Source organism: Capra hircus, chromosome 28, assembly GCF_001704415.2.
Source record: "Capra hircus breed San Clemente chromosome 28, ASM170441v1, whole genome shotgun sequence".
Taxonomy (NCBI): domain Eukaryota; kingdom Metazoa; phylum Chordata; class Mammalia; order Artiodactyla; family Bovidae; genus Capra; species Capra hircus.
In genome coordinates this window covers 2,952,922-2,971,173 of record NC_030835.1, presented here as the reverse complement: position 1 = coordinate 2,971,173, position 18,252 = coordinate 2,952,922, and the positions used below count along the sequence as shown (strand labels likewise).

At 37.2% G+C, this 18,252-nt stretch overlaps 1 protein-coding gene across 5 annotated transcripts in view; it reads left to right on the top strand.

Moving 5' to 3' along the window:
* MAPK8 (mitogen-activated protein kinase 8) overlaps positions 1-18,252 on the top strand; it is a 98,415-nt gene that overhangs the window by 68,416 nt on the left and 11,747 nt on the right. For 3 of the 5 annotated variants that reach the window (XM_018042429.1, XM_018042427.1, XM_018042431.1), the window contains 8 exons: positions 1,709-1,838; positions 4,915-4,973; positions 5,063-5,201; positions 9,639-9,804; positions 13,517-13,588; positions 14,898-15,080; positions 15,383-15,507; positions 16,092-16,155. In XM_018042429.1, the coding sequence (XP_017897918.1) occupies positions 1,709-1,838; positions 4,915-4,973; positions 5,063-5,201; positions 9,639-9,804; positions 13,517-13,588; positions 14,898-15,080; positions 15,383-15,507; positions 16,092-16,155 (938 nt within the window). Of the gene's footprint in view, positions 1-1,708; positions 1,839-4,914; positions 4,974-5,062; positions 5,202-9,638; positions 9,805-13,097; positions 13,170-13,516; positions 13,589-14,897; positions 15,081-15,382; positions 15,508-16,091; positions 16,156-18,252 lie in introns of all 5 variants that reach the window. The other 2 variants (XM_018042428.1, XM_018042430.1) reach the window with 1 other exon arrangement.

Sequence of the window (18,252 nt, the reverse complement as noted above, 5' to 3'; positions counted from 1 at the left end):
GTGATCACACCGTCGTGATTATCTGGGTTGTGAAGGTCTTTTTTGTACAGTTCTTCTGTGTATTCTTGCCACCTCTTCTTAATATCTTCTGCTTCTGTTAGGTCCATACCATTTCTGTCCTGTATTGAGCCCATCTTTGCATAAAATGTTCCCTTGGTATTTCTGATTTTCTTGAAGAGATCTCTAGTCTTTCCCATTCTGTTGTTTTCCTCTATTAGGAATAGGTTAGAGAATAATTTAGGTTCCAGTTAGGTTTGAGAATAATTTTAATCAGTATTATGCTGCCTTTGGGCTTCCCTGGTGGCTCAGTGGTAGAGAATCCCCCTGCCGGTATAGGAGATGTGAGTTCTGTCCCTGAATCAGAAAGATCACCTGGAGAAGAAAATGGCAACACACCCCAGTATTCTTGTCTGGGAAATCCCATGGACAGAGGAGCATGGCGGGCTACCGTCCATAGGGTTGCAAAGAGTTGGATACAACTTAGCAACTAAACAACAACAAATGCTGATTTTCCAAATAGAAATCGTCTTTTATAATGCTCCAGGATGAAAAGCCGGAGAAGGCAATGGCACCCCACTCCAGTACTCTTGCCTGAAAAATCCCATGGACAGAGGAGCCTGGTGGGCTGCAGTCCATGGGGTCGTGAAGAGTCGGACATGACGGAGCGACTTCACTTTCACTTTTCACTTTCATGCATTGGAGAAGGAAGTGGCAACCCACTCCAGTGTTCTTGCATGGAGAGTCCCAGGGACGGGGGAGCCTGGTGGGCTGCTGTCTGTGGGGTCGCACAGAGTCAGACATGACTGAGGCAACTTAGCAGCAGCAGCAGATGAAAAGCATGACCTTATCTCTCAGTCTTCTAGACTCAGCTTTGCTTTCAACCTTCTGGCTGACTTTGAACAAGTTAGTTAACCTCTCTGGCCCTATATCAGGCAGTGATTAATCCAAATGATTTTTACTCTTCGATCATACTATTCTATAATTTTTAGGCAGTTTACCTTACTTGTGCTTTACTTTCTTTGACCTGTCATTTGTGAAGTGTACCATTTGGTCAGTGCCGTATGGTCGAGAGATGAAGAGTTGATGAATGTAGTGTTACATTTCCCAGGATTATAGGTGTTTCATTAATAGTTACGAAGTGGCTTCTGGTGTCCTGAAATCTAGCATTGATGAATAACTTGATTTTTAATTTCGCCTCCAAAACAAATTTTGTGTTTACTTTTATAAAACAATCTTTCATATAGATGCCTTTATATGTACTTTGCTCTTTCTGTGTTCATTTTGTTGTGTCTGAAGAGGAGGAGGTGATGTACTTACGTAGAATTCTTCAACAAGTGTTTTGAGTAGACTTTATGACCACATGTATTTTTTATCGTGTCTTTCCTTAATGTCGATTTGGGGTGAGGAATTCATTTAGGGTCTAAGGTATATCTGTTGGACTTGAATACTCATTAAAGAGTTGTGTATTATGTGCCCATTGTATGCTGGATGGATCTTGGTTGACCCCCAGTGAACATGCAGTCCCTTTCTTCACAATTCATTTTTGCTTTTAATCCATTAATATTTTAAGAAACATGTTGAGTACTAAGGGCTGGAAATTGATTCAGTTGCATTTATCTTTGGAGAAAGTAAATCTACATGAATGTTTCATAATTAAGTTTGCAGATTTTTGATTAAATTTTTGTTGTTTTGGAATTTCTTATTACAGCGCAGCTTATGATGCCATTCTTGAAAGAAACGTTGCAATCAAGAAGCTAAGTCGGCCATTTCAGAATCAAACTCATGCTAAGCGTGCTTACAGAGAGCTAGTTCTTATGAAATGTGTCAATCACAAAAATGTAAGTGAACATTCAGAAAATTTCTTAAGTATAAAATCAAGACTTCTAAATGAATACCTGAATATCAAAATCTTTTAAAACACTAGGTGCTTTAAATTGTTCTTTGGGCTGAAACATAGCTTAAAAGTGTATCTGCATTGTGAAATTTTTCTCAACTTCATTAAACATTAGATGAAACATACTTTCTGAAATGAAGATTGTGTAATTTTCTGACATCTACTTTTCAAGAGGAATTTTAAACAGGTACATGTTTTAGAACTTAATGTAGGGTTTATCTCATCTGCTTTCTGTTTTCTGTTAAGCTGACATTTCAGAAAACTGGAACCTTAGCACATAAATGAATTTGTTCCCATTATTCTTTGACATTGGAACTTTATTTGATAATACTGGATAAAGCAGTTTAGCAGAAACTTTAAAAAATATTTAAATGAAATTAGTAAAACATTCCTAATTCTGTTTTCTAGTGGTTGTAAAAACTTTGACATATGACTTTCACCCTGTTATATTTTTTCATTCAAAAATGCCTTTCTGAAATTCTCATGTTATGTCTGGTTGCATTTCTCTCGTCTGTTGCTGTTCTTTGTTATTATTGGTATTGTTGTTTCTGTCGACAGAAGGAAAGTTTCTCAGTGGATTTGTACGTGTCTCTAGTAATTTATGCTTCTTTCAAAGCGGTCGTATACCACCCAGTTAATCGGTCCTTGAATGCTGTCCAGTGGACAATTGATGTAATTTTCTTCATTTCTCTTTTGGAAAAGAAGACAGCTATCCATTTTAATCTTTTTTATATAACAGCCTTATTATGATAGGATTCACATACCATACCACTAGTCCATTTAATTCATTGGTTTCCAGTATATTCACTGATACATATGACTGTCGCCACAGTAGGTTCTATGACATCTTCACCACCTCCCAAAGAAACCCCACTCCTTTGGCTCTCGTTCCCCCATCTCCCATCCTCCTCCGTTTCTCAGTTCTGAGAAACCACTGATACCCTTTCTGCCCTTGTGTGCTTTTCATCTCTGATACCACACTTCTACTCTGGGATTGCCTAGCTATGAATGCGAATGGTTTCACTATTTCTCCAAGTGTGTAGTTCATCTGGTTAGGCATGTTAGGAGGCATTTAGAACAGTTTGATACTTATTCCTCTGTCTTAAACAAATTTGTTTTATCCTCTCTGATCTGAGAATTATTTTTCGGAATTTTAACACTGAACATGTACTGAACATGTATTTGGAAGTCTGTAATCAAAGCTTTATGCTTAAATGACTAACGTGGGTTCTTCCCTCATGAAGTTTATGTCTAGAAAAACATTCTAAGTATAATTGTCAACACATTTCAAAAATATGTGTCAGGTATTTTCCTATATGTCAAAATGTAAAAAGGAGTAAGAGGCTGTTGTGAAAGCAAGACTATGCTACAGTGTATTAAATGCCATAATAACATAGATGTTGTGGGGCCAGAGTAGAATACTGTGCTCTGTCAAGAACTGGGCACCATCAGACCCTACAGAAGAGGCCTACCTTGAAGACGTAGTAGCATTTAGTAGGAAAGTGACAAACATAGGGGATAGTATGTTTAAAGGCCTTGACAGTTTTTTAGAAACAGCCTTCTTGCTCAAGTATCAAGTTTAATAGAGGGCTTAGCAAGAGATGAAGTGGATTGCTGTCCTGTCATGGAGGGCTTTGAATGTACTGCAAGGGAGTTTTAGAATTTTTTTTGGTGGCTTTAGATTTTTGAAAAGGTGAGTGATATTATCTTTTTACTACCAATGGACAGTAAAATGGTAGCTGGATGTGCAGAAAACCATTGTTAGGGAACTAAGTGTTAGAAGTGTTTACAGCATGAACAGTCTAGATGAGATGTTAGAATCCTCAACATATGTAATAGCACAGGAAGTGAAAAGAGATTGAAACTCACCCTGACAATAGTGACTGGAACTAGCATTCTTTTATTTATTATGATGCAAATGGCTACGGTCCATGGGGTCACAAAGAGCTGGACACAACTGAGCGACTGACACTCACTTTTCAGATATTGAGAAAAAGAGTAAAAAAATCACTGTGCTTTCTGTTGTAAAAAAGAAAATACTATGGAAAAGTAAGAGGTTTGCGTTGGAAAGATAATAAATTCAATTTTATATTATTTTGAGAGACCTCATGTGAAGTAGCAATGAAAATCTGAGACTAATAAAATAAAGAACCTTTAATGAATATTTGGAATTATCTGCATAGATTTGGAGGGAAAAAACATACATAGTATCACCCAGGAAAAGGGTACAGATAGAGAAGGGAGGACTGGAAAACAATAGTGGGAAAGATTGCATGCCCATGGATACACTGGTGAACTAGATGGGGAATGAGGAAATCTGGGGAAGTGCAGTTTTATGAAAAACCAGGGGTCAGAAGGGCTGAGGCTATATAAAGGCACTGAGTTGGATAGAAGCTGGCAGAAGGTGCTTAAGACTTGCTTAAAGGCTATGTAGAGAATTGTATAATACAAGTCCATAATAATTGAATGTTTATAAATGGAATGGATTTTCTGGAGCTCTTCTGTTGGTGTAGTTTGTGTGTGTGTGTATAAAATTGTGTTTTTAGAGCAGTTTTAGGTTCACAGCAAAATGTAAAGAAAAGTACAGAGATGTCCCATATATCCCCTGCCTGCATACATGCATAGCTTCCTGCATTGTTAACACCCCCCGCCAGAGGGGTACATTTTTTTATGATCAGTGGACCTCCATTGACATGTACTTATCACCCAGAGCCCAGAGTTTGCATTAGGGTTCACTCTTGGTGGTGTGCATTCTGTGGGTTTGGACAAATGTGTAATGATGCATATATCTGCCATTATAGTATCATTCAGAGTCTTGTCTGTGCCCTTAGTATCCTCTGTGCTCTGCTTCTCTCCCTGCCCCCAACCCTGGCCATGATCGTTTAATATATAAAATAAGGCGATTACTTAAGCTTAGGACATAAGACTTGAAAAACTTCATAGAGAGGGTGTCTTTTTTTTAATCCATGTATTTGCAGTTTCCAAATGAAAATCTTTCTATTTCTCTGCTTTTGCCACAGATAATTGGCCTTTTGAATGTTTTTACACCACAGAAATCCCTAGAAGAATTTCAGGATGTGTAAGTGTAATAATTAAAATTTTGTTAATACATATCATTCTTGGATTGTTACTGCATACTTAAGCTGTTGCCTTTTTTCACCCATAAAGTTACATAGTCATGGAGCTCATGGATGCAAATCTTTGTCAAGTGATTCAGATGGAACTAGATCATGAAAGAATGTCCTACCTTCTCTACCAGATGCTGTGTGGAATCAAGCACCTTCACTCTGCTGGAATTATTCATCGGGTTAGTAGAAAAAACCGTCTTATCTTTTTTTAATTGTTGGGGTTAAATTGATGTAACATAAAATCCACAGTGTTTCAAAGCGTGCAGGTCAGTGATACTTAGTGCCTTCACACTGTGCAACCACTACTGATACCAAATTTCAAAATATTGTCATTGCTCCGGAAGGAAACTCCCTACCCCTGGTAGTCACCCCGTCCCTTCTCTCCCCAACCCCTGACATACACCAGTCTGCTCTCAGTGTCCATGGATTAACCTCTTCTGGATATTTCATACAAGTAGAGTCATATGATATACGAGCTTTCTGTCTGGTTTCTTTACCTTAGCATGATGTTTTCCGTTTCACCCATGTTAGAGTGTATATCAGCAGGTCATTCCTTCTTACGACTGATGAATATTCTGTTGTATATATTTCCCACATTCTGTCTATCTGTTCATCCATGAATAGACACCTGGGTTATTTCACCTGTTAGCTTTTAGTTTTTAGCTGTTAAAAACACTAAGGTAGAAGTATTTGAGTTCCTGTTTCTAGTTCTTTTGGGTATCTACCTAGGAGTTTTATTGCTGGGTCTTATTTAACTTTCTGAAGAACCAGCAAATTGTTTGCCACAGTGAGTACACCATTTTACATTTCCAGCAATGGTACACAAAAATTCCAGTTTCCCCACATCTTTGCTGATTCCTAATGACTTTTTCATTCTAGCCATCCTAGTGAGGATGAAGTGGTATCTCATTGTGGTTTTAACTTGCATTTCTCTAATGACATTAAGCATCTTTTCATGATTGTTTTGTATTTGTATATCTTCTTGGAAGAAATATCTGTTTAAGCACTTTGCCCATTTTTTAATTGAGTTGTTTGTCTTTTTGTTGTTGAGCTATCAGGGTTCTTTATATATTCTGAATACTAGATCCTTATCAGATGAGTAATTTGTAAGTATTTTCTCCTATTTTGTATGTTGTCTTTTCACTTTCTGGATCTCTCTCGATTTTCACTAAAATCAGTTGATGTTTTCTTTAGTGGTTTATACTTTCAGGGTCGTGTGTAAGAATCCATCGTCGAATTCGAGGTCATAAAGATCTACTCTTAGTCTTTCATCAATACTTTTAGCTCTTATGTTTAGGTTGTTGACCCACTTTGAGTTAAGTTTTGTATATGGTATGAGATAAGGTGCTAATAACTTCATTCTTTTGCTTGTGAAAATCCAGTTATCCATTTGATCCAGCTAGCACCATTTATTAAGAGAGACTGTTGGTTTCTCCTTGAATGATTTTGCATCCCAATTGAAATTCAGTTGGCTGTAGACAGGGTCTTATTTCTGGCCTCTCAGTTCTCAATTCCGTTGGTCTTTGTATCTGTACCGTTGGTCTTTTATCAGTACCGCTTTATTTTGAGCATGCAGCTTTGTAGTAAATTCTGAAATGGGGTAGTATGAGTCCATCAGCTTTATTCTTTCTCAGTATCATTTTGACTGTTCAGGGCTCCTTGTGATTCCATATGAATTTTGAGTATCAGCTTTTCCATTTCCGCTGAGAAGGCCATTGGAAGTGTAATAACAACAAGGATTTCATTGACTCTGTAGACTGCTTGGGTAGTTTCTCTGTCTTAACTGTATTTAGTATTCCAATTCACAAATGTAGGATGTCTCTCCATTTACTTAGGTTGTATTAGTCTATTTTGCGTACCATAACAAAACAGCACAGACTAGGTGGCCTAAACAAGAGAAAGTTATTTTCTCACAGTTTTTGGAGGTTAGAAGTCCAGGACCAACATGCAAGTAAATTCCGTTTCTAGTGAGAGCTCTCTTCCTGCTGTGGAGGTAGCCCCCTTCTTGCCATGTCCTCACGTGCCCTTTCTTCCCTGCTTGTAAAAAGAGAGCGCAGACTCTGGCATCTCTTTCTCTTATAAGGACACCAGTTCTCTTACCTTGAGCCCAACCCTTATGACCTCATTTAACCTTAATTACCTCTACAAGGGTCCTGTCTCCAGATACAGTCACATTAAGGGTTAGGCTTCAATGTTTGCACTTGATTGGAGGTGGGGGGGCCGACGGGGAATGCAGTGTAGTCTGTGACAGATCTTCTGTGTTTTACAGTTTTCAGTGTGCAAGTCTTTTCATGACCTTGGTTAAAATTTTTTCCTGGGTATCTTATTCTTTTGGAAACTATTATAAATGGGTCCACTGCTAGTGTATAAGAAACGGACCCTTCTATTCTTAGTTCCCACTCACATCCCATTGACTAGAGTTAATCTCAGGCTGGAAAAATGTGGTAGAGAAGATGGAACAGTAAGTCAGCCCACTGCTGCTGCCACACCTTCATACAAGTTCGGTAATTCTCCAGAGAGAGAGAGAGCGGTGCTGCTCAACGCCTGTGGAAGGGTGCACACTGACACGTGTGTGTGTCCTCGGGCACTTAGTCGTGTCCAGCTCTTTGCCACCCGTGGACTGGAGCCCGCCAGGCTCCTCTCTCCATGGACTTTTGCAGCCAAGAATACTGAAGTAGATTGCCATTTCCTACTCCGGGGGATCTTCCTGACCCAGGGATTGAACCTGCATCTCCTGCATTGGCAGGCGTATTCTTTACTATTCTGCCACCAGGAAGCCCATACATATTGAAATACAAGGATGAATTTCAGATGACATTCTTTTTCGAAAGTATCTTTCCCTTAACAAAAAATGTCTATTTAAAATTTTTTTTATTTTGTTCTTAATTCTTCCAAAGTGTTTAAGGTTGAAATCATATTCCTAGACTAGAATGCAGTACTACAATGAGCCATTAAATCATTAACCAACATGATAGACATTGAAATAGCATCAAAGCTCATAATATTTATTTTTGAACATGCAGTGTTTCTTTGCTGAGGTATTGCATTTTGGAAATCAGGACCACATATTTATAGGATAGCAATGATAAAAATGTTCATCCTCTGTTCCAGTAAGCCTGCTGATATTTATTTTTAATTTGATAAAACCAGTCGATGACATGACAAACCTAGACAGCATATTAAAAAAGCAGAGACACTGCTTTCGTGACAAAGGTCCATCTAGTCAAAGCTGTGGTTTTTCCTGTAGTCATGTACAGATGGGACAGTTGGTCCATAAAGAAGGCTGAGCCTTGGACTGCAGGGAGATCAGACCAGTCAGTCATAAAGGAGATCAGCCCTGAATATTTATTGAAAGGACTGTTGCTGAAGCTGTAACTCCAATACTTTGGCCACCTGATGCGAAGAGCCAGCTCATTGGAAAAGACCCTGGTGCTGGGAAAGATTGAAGGCAAAGGAGATGGGAGCGGCAGAGGATGAGATAGATAGCATCACCAACTCAATGGACATCAGTTTGAGCCAACTCTGGGAGATAGTGGAGGACAGAGGAGCCTGGCATGCCGTAGTCCATGGGGTTGCCAAGAGTCGGACGCAACTTAGCAGCTGACCAGCAGCAACAAACAGGTGGCACCTCTTCTGACTCCATCTGTGACTGCCTGTCAGCACAGGCTAAAGACAGTTACATGCTGCGCTGGATGTAGGCATGCAGGAGTGGTTAACCATCGTTTTTCAGGCCAGTGTTGCGTATTGTTGATCACTGATACTCAATATGTGTGAATTACAGGCCTGCTCTTTTCGGTCTCTCCTTTCATGATAGGATTCGTGGTAGCTAAAAGGCCAGATGGGTTGAACGGGAAGCCTTGAGTATTTATGCTGCTGCCTTTTTATGATTGTAACATAGAATTCCTTGAGGTTGGGTTCGCATGGGTAGCTCTTCACAGACCTTACTTAGTAGCATCAGCAGCAGGTGATTTTATGGATTAGTGGCACCAGGACAGTGCTGTCCTACCTCTGTGGGCAGTCAAAAATTGTATGAACAAATCTGTATGATTTTGGGTGAGAAATCAGTGATGGGAAAACTGGTAATGATTACTTTGGTCCTTCAGAGTTGAACATCTGCCTATTTGAAAAGTCAAATGACATGTGATTGGGTTGACATAGAATGGCCTATTGCTGATATATAATATCTATATAAAGCTTACTGTGATTTTAAAATGAGAATTTTAAAAGCTAGTAATTTAGTGTACAAGTGAATATAAATGCTAACTTACGATTCTCTCTTTATTTAACCATAAAAGTTCTTACATGAGCTTTGAGATGCCATTCCAAATCGCTTTTACACCCCTTGATTGAAAGTATCTAGCTAATCATATTTTCTAGCAAATAAAACATTACTAACTTCTAATAACTACTGTATGTATTTGTAAATTAAAAATGCCCTCAAGCTAGTTTCTCAGTTTGTCTGTTTATGATGAATCTGTGCAGTGGTAACAGTTACAGTTTGAGGAAAATGAACAGTTAGCATGAACTGTTTTATAAGAGATCTCATTCATAACGTGTGGACTGCAAAGTATTTGTTTATATCATAGCAGTCATTTTTTGTATTTTTATTTTTGAAGGACTTAAAGCCCAGTAATATAGTAGTAAAATCAGACTGCACTTTGAAGATTCTTGACTTTGGACTGGCCAGGACTGCAGGAACTAGTTTTATGATGACACCTTACGTAGTGACTCGCTACTACAGAGCACCTGAGGTCATCCTAGGCATGGGCTACAAAGAAAACGGTCAGCAAACACTATTTACTTGAAATTCTGTTCAGATTTATTTGCTTTTGTTTATCAGATTTCTTATGTAAATACTTAAATGGAAATGCGTAAAGAAAATTATCGCTGTTTGAAGTGTTTATCAAGAGTTTGGAAGTAACTACAAATTTTGTCATAAATGTTTAGAAAAATGTGGGGCCCCTGTTTATTTAAATACAAATACATAACCATCAGTACAACCATCGGATAAAGAATTTGTTACCATGGCCCCTGTAAGAATACATGTCTAGAATACATACCATTTTCTTGCCTGTAACGTGAAAATGAGCACTCTAACATGGGCACAGGGAGTATACAGTGGACCCATCTCAGCACCCGCCATATCTCTAGTGGTGATCTTGGTTTACATCAGTGGTATTTGCACACATTTCCTGTCCTATGACATTAAAGTTAGTAGCAGTAGCACTTAGTGCAGACTTTAAGAGCTACAATAAGGCTGTTCTGCAGAGCTGATGGATAATTAATTTAAGGTGACCTTTCAGAGGAAATGGTGTTTCATCAAAGCCCTTGTGTCCAGCCTTAAAGAAATGGCGTTATTATGTGCGAATATAGCCAGTTACATAAATTATCACTAGAATTAGGTTGAAGAAAATGCTCAGGCATGTAGTTCATGAATTTTTAAAAAAATGTTATACATACACATATTTATACCTAAGAAAGGTATAAATTTGCTGAATCTCAGTCATTTGGAAGATGGATAATGATTTTATTGACTTTAACTTTTAAAATGTGATAATTCAAAATACTTCATAAAGTAGGACCTAGACATTTTTCCTAGCAAAAGACTCTGAAACAGCAGTTCACTCTGAATCAGGAAACTGTATCAAATCAGTTTTGAGGATTCTTTTTTTCTAAAAAAGATAACTTTGAAGTAAGGATTTTAGCTTAATATTCTTATCTGAGCCAGTTAAAAACACTTTAAACATTTATTATCAGTATTATTCTTTTGTTCTTAAATAAACACGCTGTTCTGTTGTCTTACTCTTGACCTAAAATTGTCTTATACCCTGTAAAATCCAGTGAGTTAGATTTAGTATTATACTTTTTTTTTTGGAGAATTGCTATTTCAAGTGACAGCATGATCATTGTTTTTTAAGTATTTGCTGTAAAACCACTGATTGTCATAAATAATGTGCAGTGTGTCACTTTGTCTTGGAATTGTGATCTTAGGCGCTCCCTAGTAGAAATTAGCACCAAGAAAAACTATCATGTAAAGAGTTGAATACTTTCCTTTCTTAGATAAGAATTCTAGAGACTCACTTTATTGTGTTCTTTCAGTCTCCAGGAAACTGAGTCAAATATAGTGCTTAATGTTGATAACTACATAGGACAGCAAGGTTAAGCATAAGAATTTCCACCTTTTAGTGACACCTCTCACCCATCCTATACCTGTTTTAATGACTTTGTTTTATATATATGTCTTTTATTGCAAGCTACCCTCAAAGCTTTTTGGAAAGTGAGATAATGTGATATATTTAAACTGCCAAATAGCCTGAGCAGTTAGACCTGTAAAGCTCTTTTTATGTTTGAATCAGGCTTTTCATATTCTGAGGACAGTCTTCATTTGCCCAGACAGTGCTTGCAATAGCCTCTCATGCTTGTAGCTTTAGAAATGTTTTAAAATATGTTTTTCTCAAGATTATATACATAAATTGTGTCCTAGATATCTAACTAAAGCTTGCAATTCTCTATAAAATCCACAAGGAAAAAATTGTTGTAATAGATTTTTGCCAGAAATGAAAACCCTGGAAAAAAATTTTATCTGAACTGATAGGTAAACATTAACTTTCCCTCTAAAATTTTATTCTTGGAAGTTGAATTATGCCATAGATAGAAAAAGATTTGTATGTATTCTAATGTGAAATTTTAGAGAAACTTTAGTTCCACAGGATTTCCAAAATTTACTCCTAAATATAGCTCCTAAAATTCTGTAATGAGCTAATAGTCTCCTTATGAGTGTACTAGAAAGTACGGATTTTAAGTTCCCAAGTTGTCCTGCATGGTTAAAGGTGCATCTCTAACATCTATTCTTGCCCTTTTATTCTTTTGCTATTAAAAGAGTTGAAGTCTTCAGACTGCAAAAACAAATGCAAGTTTCTAAAACTTCCCTTCAAATTGCTGTTTCTTCCCCTTCTTGTATTAAACTGTAAGCACCTTCTCTTTTTATCTGTTTTCAAACCCAAAGATATAAAGTGTCAGGGTATGTGGTTAGTTTTAATGAAATGGGTGGAGATCCTCAAATTGCTCATTTCTGCATCTGGCGCATTCTTTTCAACATTGGTTGGAACTCTCATTTAAAATTAACAAGCGTCACAGGATTTCCCTGGTGGTCCAGTGGTTAAGACTCGTACTTCTACCACAGGGGACGCGGGTCAACCCTTGCTCATCCCGTGTAGCCAAAATAAATAAAGTCGGCAAGGGTCAGTAAGTCTAGTAGGAGACTCTGTAGATGATAAATTTGCGGGAGCTTTCATACTATGTTCAGCCGAAACCAACTTCTTAAACCAAAAGTGGTTTAGTTCTACAAGTTTAAAACACTTTAGGTGGAAAACATGAAATGTACTTTTTTTGCTGTGTTTTCTTGATTATTTGTTCATTCTCTATGAACTTGGGATAGTAGAGTAAATGGAACATGGTGTTGCCAAGAAAACAAATGATTTTCTATTCAGAGTAAACGTAGCACTTCTCAAAACAGATTGATGAACTCCAACTTGAAAATTTCTGAAGACCGTTAGGTTAACTTTTTAACTGTAATTATTCATAGAAGCATTATTTCTGTTAAATATTTTAATATGCTGGACTGTTTCTGCTCATGCTTTTTTCTTTTATTTTACTTAAAGAGAGAGGATAATGCACAGTTGAACCTCCAAATAGTATCAAGGTTTTATTTTTTAAATTTTGGTACCTCATGTACATTTTCAGCCTTATTTGTAAATTTGTGTTGGTTCATTCTCATATTTTGTAAGTAAATTTTCAGGGGCAAACTACAGGTTTTAAAATCATCTGATTTCTGTGCATAGCTCTCCCTTTAAATTAGATATGTAGCTAAAAGGCTACACTTCACATTTGCTTTTGTGAATCAAAGCCTTTTGAAAAATATTTTATGTTTTAAATTATTCCATTAGCTAAAATTAAAGTCACTTTTTTCTTTCTGTGATGTTTTGCAGTTTTTATATAAAGCAGTCATGTTATGCTTCTTTGATTTTAACGACCTTTTGCTTTGCTTTTCCTTCTTTTGTGCTGCAAACATATAGTGGATTTATGGTCTGTGGGGTGCATTATGGGAGAAATGGTTTGCCACAAAATCCTCTTTCCAGGAAGGGACTGTATCCTTGCGCTGCTGCAGCAGTTTGATCAGTTAGGTGACGGGCTTCCTTATGTTCCCTAATGAAAATGAGTATATACATCCACACCTGTGGGTTCCTTTTAAACAGACGTGAAGTTTGTGGCTGTTATAGTTCAGGAATTGCTGTGATGTTTGTAGGCTGCATTCGGCAGTAGGACATACAGTCTCTGCTGGTAGGTAGAGCACACTCACTGTCACTCATTTTTACTTTATACTGCTTTCTTTAATTTTGAAGTATACATGGTGTGTGTGATTTTTTTTAATGTTTATATATTTTTTTATTTTAACCAAAATCTTTATGTTAATGTCATTGCATTTTGTTTTCAGTTGACATTTGGTCAGTTGGGTGCATCATGGGAGAAATGATCAAAGGTGGTGTTTTGTTCCCAGGTACAGATCGTATCCTTATCTTTGGCCTAAAATGTAGTTTCTAAAGGTCAAAATGTAAGACAACACTTCAGCTTGATCAGGTATAATGTATTTTGTCTCTCCCTAGTAAAGTATTGTTAAATTACTCTTTAAAAATACCACCTGCTATTTGACATAGACTTTCCTTTCCCTCATTGATTGTCTCATTTGTTAATTCTGAAAACTACTCAAGTTAATTATCCACAGTTACTTGTTGGCTTTGAGTTAATTTATTTAACCTGAATCAAAAATCATGGCTTGCATTAAATTTTTCTAATAATTATACACTTGAGTAAGTCTAGAAGTACTTAGGACATGATATGAATTTTGAATTGTTGTTCCTGGTCACCCTTTTGTTTTGTCCTCCCCACCTTCTGTTTTGTTAATGTTCTGTGTGTTCTGTGTCTTTTGGTTGTTGTCTCATTTCTCAACATAACATACTGATCTTTTCATCTGAGAGTTTCAGCAGTAACAGTTGTATATGGTGATGAGTAGATTTGGGTTCATGATTTTTGTTCATCTGACTACTTCTGATATTTGTAGTAACAGTGATCTGTTATTGTGTTTATCACTAGTGACACTTAGAATTGTTTTAAGAAGACGAATGGGAGAAACCGTATTCCAGTAAGAAAGTTTTAGGTCTTAATCCATGGGGAGCACTTGAAGTATAAAGACTAAAGACTGGGAGGAAAGAAACCAGGGAATTCTAGCCTTATACCTTAACCAAAATAGTGAGTCATTTTCTCAGACTTCAGAGCTTTAAAATATTTTAGTTAACATAAGCTAAACAAAGAATTGCAAAAAGGAATGCCATCATTTTTATTGCTGCTGCTTATTTTCTGTTAGTTTAGAAAACTCAGAAAAGAAGGACAGATGATAAATATTTCTTATCTTCTCAGAAATGCAGTCACATTTTTTGATAAGCTAGAAGAAAAGGCAAATTCTGTGTTCAGAATTGTGTCCAGTTTATATGTAGAATCTATATGGGCAGGAATTACCATTTTCCTTTGAGCCACTCATCATTTGTATTTGGAATTTGTGAGTTTAAGCTTCCATTTTTATGAGAAAATCAGTATTAGTAGACACACACATACACCTAGTAAATAAGGGTAACAAAGCTTGTCATTGATTCTTTCTGTCCACCTGCAGTCATTGCCTTTTGCAAGGTGGCTGTAAGATTTATAACTGCCACATTCTTTCTCAGAATTTTAAATTGCCATTTTCTTGTTATTTTAATGTGGATATGACTAATATGTTGAACATTAGATGCACAGTATTTTTCTTAGCTACTTGATACTAGATATTGATCAGTGGAATAAAGTTATTGAACAGCTTGGAACACCATGTCCTGAATTCATGAAGAAACTACAACCAACAGTAAGGACTTATGTTGAAAACAGACCTAAGTATGCTGGATATAGCTTTGAGAAGCTCTTCCCTGATGTACTTTTCCCAGCTGACTCGGAACACAATAAACTTAAAGGTACTTTTAAAAATATTATCTTTAATTCCATTGTGGGTAGGTGGCTGTTTGAAGAGGAGGTTTATGGGGGTGTATTTATATTGTTACGGGATGTAACTCAACAGTATTTCTGAGTAATGGAACAATGTGAGGTTTTAGTTATTTTTAGGTATATTTTTAATCATATGCATGACCTAATTTTATAGTAAATCTATTCTTTTTAAAGCATTTTTTAGTACATGTTAATTTCAGATTTCTGAAATTTATTGATAATTTAAAAACCTTATAAGATACATTACATAAACATCTTATTATTTTTGCAGCCAGTCAGGCAAGGGATCTGTTATCCAAAATGCTGGTAATTGACGCGTCTAAACGGATCTCTGTAGATGAAGCTCTCCAGCACCCGTACATCAATGTCTGGTATGATCCTTCTGAAGCAGAAGCTGTAAGTTCTTTTCTGAATGTTTGAAGAATATATTGTACTCTTAGAGTTGAAGTTAGGTTTAGAGTATATATTTTTTAAATTTTAAATAAAAATATTAAAAAAATAAATAAATAAAAAAAATATAAATAAATGATGGTGGTGCTTTCTGTTTTTGCATGAAAAATTCCTTTAGAGAATGAACATATCCAAGTCCCTCCTACACAAAATAAACTTCCCTCCCATTGTTTCTTGCCTTTTTGCCATATTACCATGTAAGTTGAGCTATGATGTTGAGCGCTTTGAGAAAACATCTTACCTTTGTTGTAAAGAAATTATTGTGTCCAAAGCATAGCACAATTCTATGATGTAAATAAAATACAATAGCTGCAAAAACAAGAAAAAAAAAGACTATTAAGCATCTTTTTTCCCGTCATGGAGTCTTCCCAAATTAGTCTGTCTACACAGAATCAGCACTGATCGTTGGATCAGTTTTGGTATAATGGTGTGTGTTTCCAAGGCTTCTGCATGGTCAATATTTCAAGTAATTGTAAGGAATTTATAGACTTTGAAGAAACTGACTCAGTTTTTGTTGCCTTGTTTTTCAGCCACCACCAAAGATCCCTGACAAGCAGCTAGATGAAAGGGAGCACACAGTGGAGGAGTGGAAAGGTAACGTCCCCCAGACTGTCGGAGGGAGCCGGGAGAGCGCTGGCTTCCTGTCCTGCTCAGTCAGCATTTTAGGGGGATGAAAGACATTTTCTGTTATTCATAACTGACATTTGATAATATGATTTAAACTATTTTGCAGAAGTAGAAACTAAACCTCCTTCCTTCACTAACTTAATGCCTTATATTCCCCACCCCAGACAAAGGCACATTTGTATATTCAGGAACTTTAATATTCTTTCAGAGTCTGCAAGTATACAAACCTGTGTGTTTGATGTCTCCCCCTTCTCCTCTCCCACCCTGTTTTAATCACAGACAGTTGTATACAACTCGCAATTGCTTTGTTGATATTGTCGTATATTTTAGAGACCATTCCCTCTTGCTCCATATACCTGGCTCATCTGCTTTAAGAGCTGGTTAGTGACCTGCTGTGCGGCTGTGTCACAGGGCGGTTCTGACAACCATGTGAAGAGCATTTAAACTGGGCCTAGCCGGTGGTTGTTACAGTCTACTCTGTAGTATTCTTGTGCACATCTGAGAATATGCCTGTGAGAAGAACCTTGCAAGGAGATTTGGTGGGCCAGAGGATGTTTTCAGCTGTTCCTAATTACTCTCTGAAGAAACTGTAGCAGTTTACACTCACATCAGCATTGTATAGGAATGTCTTTTACCCCCACCCTCATCAACAGAGTGAGTTAATTTTTAATCTTTGCATATCTAATAGAGTAGTGTGTGTGTGTGTTTTTTTACTTTGGTTGAATATTAATAATGCTTTGAAAGTCTTGGAAATGTTAAAGTATTTCTTTCTTTAAAAGATTCCCTGGGACATTTGGGCCAAGTTACCCTTAGATCTCATTTGCTTCTATTTATATTGCTGTCTGTCATGTAATATTTTGACCAGTTTTGTATCTGCATGACTTTGGAGAAGTCACTGAAAATCAGGTGGACAGAAGATATGTTAGTAAGAGCTAAGAACCTAAATACTTGGAAGGCAAAAGGACTGGGAGGTATAAACCAAAGCAGGTAGTCCATTTACAGGTTAATTTGGGAGGAATGAAGTTGATTCTTTCTTTGGAATAATCAGAAATTAGTTTTCCCTCAGTGACTTGGGAGACATATAGTATTAATAAGGTTCTGTACAGCCCACCAAGATGATAGAATTAGGTAGAACCTAGTACATCTGTCTGTGTAATATGTAATATACGAGAGTATAGAAACTATGGATCAGAGTAGGTATTAAAATGTCTAACCTGATATTTTATATATCATTACATTTACAGTAAACATACATGATATTTTGTGGAATTTTAATAGGCCCCCAGGTGTAAAACACACTATTATATACCACTAAGAAAGAGAAAACAATGCCAGCTGTACTGCACCATTAAGCTAACTGAAAAAACTACGTCTAAAAATCAGTGAAACATAGTATTTTCATTTGTATATTTCTAGGATTTTCGATTACTTTAAACATACTTGTTCTTGTTCTATATCTTTTTCTCCTACCCAAACGCAGTTTAGTAGCTCCCTACAAACTCCCTTTTTTAGCAGCATAACAGGAAAAATTCATTGCCAAAGCTACTAACTACAGATTAGTTTGTCAGGTTAGTACCCCTGACTAGTTTTGGTTCTTCTGCCCTCAGTCCAGTTCAGTCGCTGAGTCGTGTCTGACTCTGCGACCCCATGGGTCGCAGCACGCCAGGCCTCCCTGTCCATCACCAATTCCCGGAGTTCACTCAGACTCACGTCCATCGAGTCGGTGATGCCATCCAGCCATCTCATCCTCTGTCGTCCCCTTCTCCTCCTGCCCCCAATCCCTCCCAGCATCAGCGTCTTTCCCAATGAGTCAACTCTTCGCATGAGGTGGCCAAAGTATTGGAGCTTCAGCATCAGTCCTTCCAATGAACACCCAGGACTGATCTCCTTCAGAATGGACTGGTTGGATCTTCTTGCAGTCCAAGGGACTCTTCAAGAGTCTTCTCCAACACACAGTTCAAAAGCATCAATTCTTCGGCGCTCAGCTTTCTTCACAGTCCAACTCTCACATCCATACATGACCACAGGAAAAACCATAGCCTTGACTAGACAGACCTTTGTTGG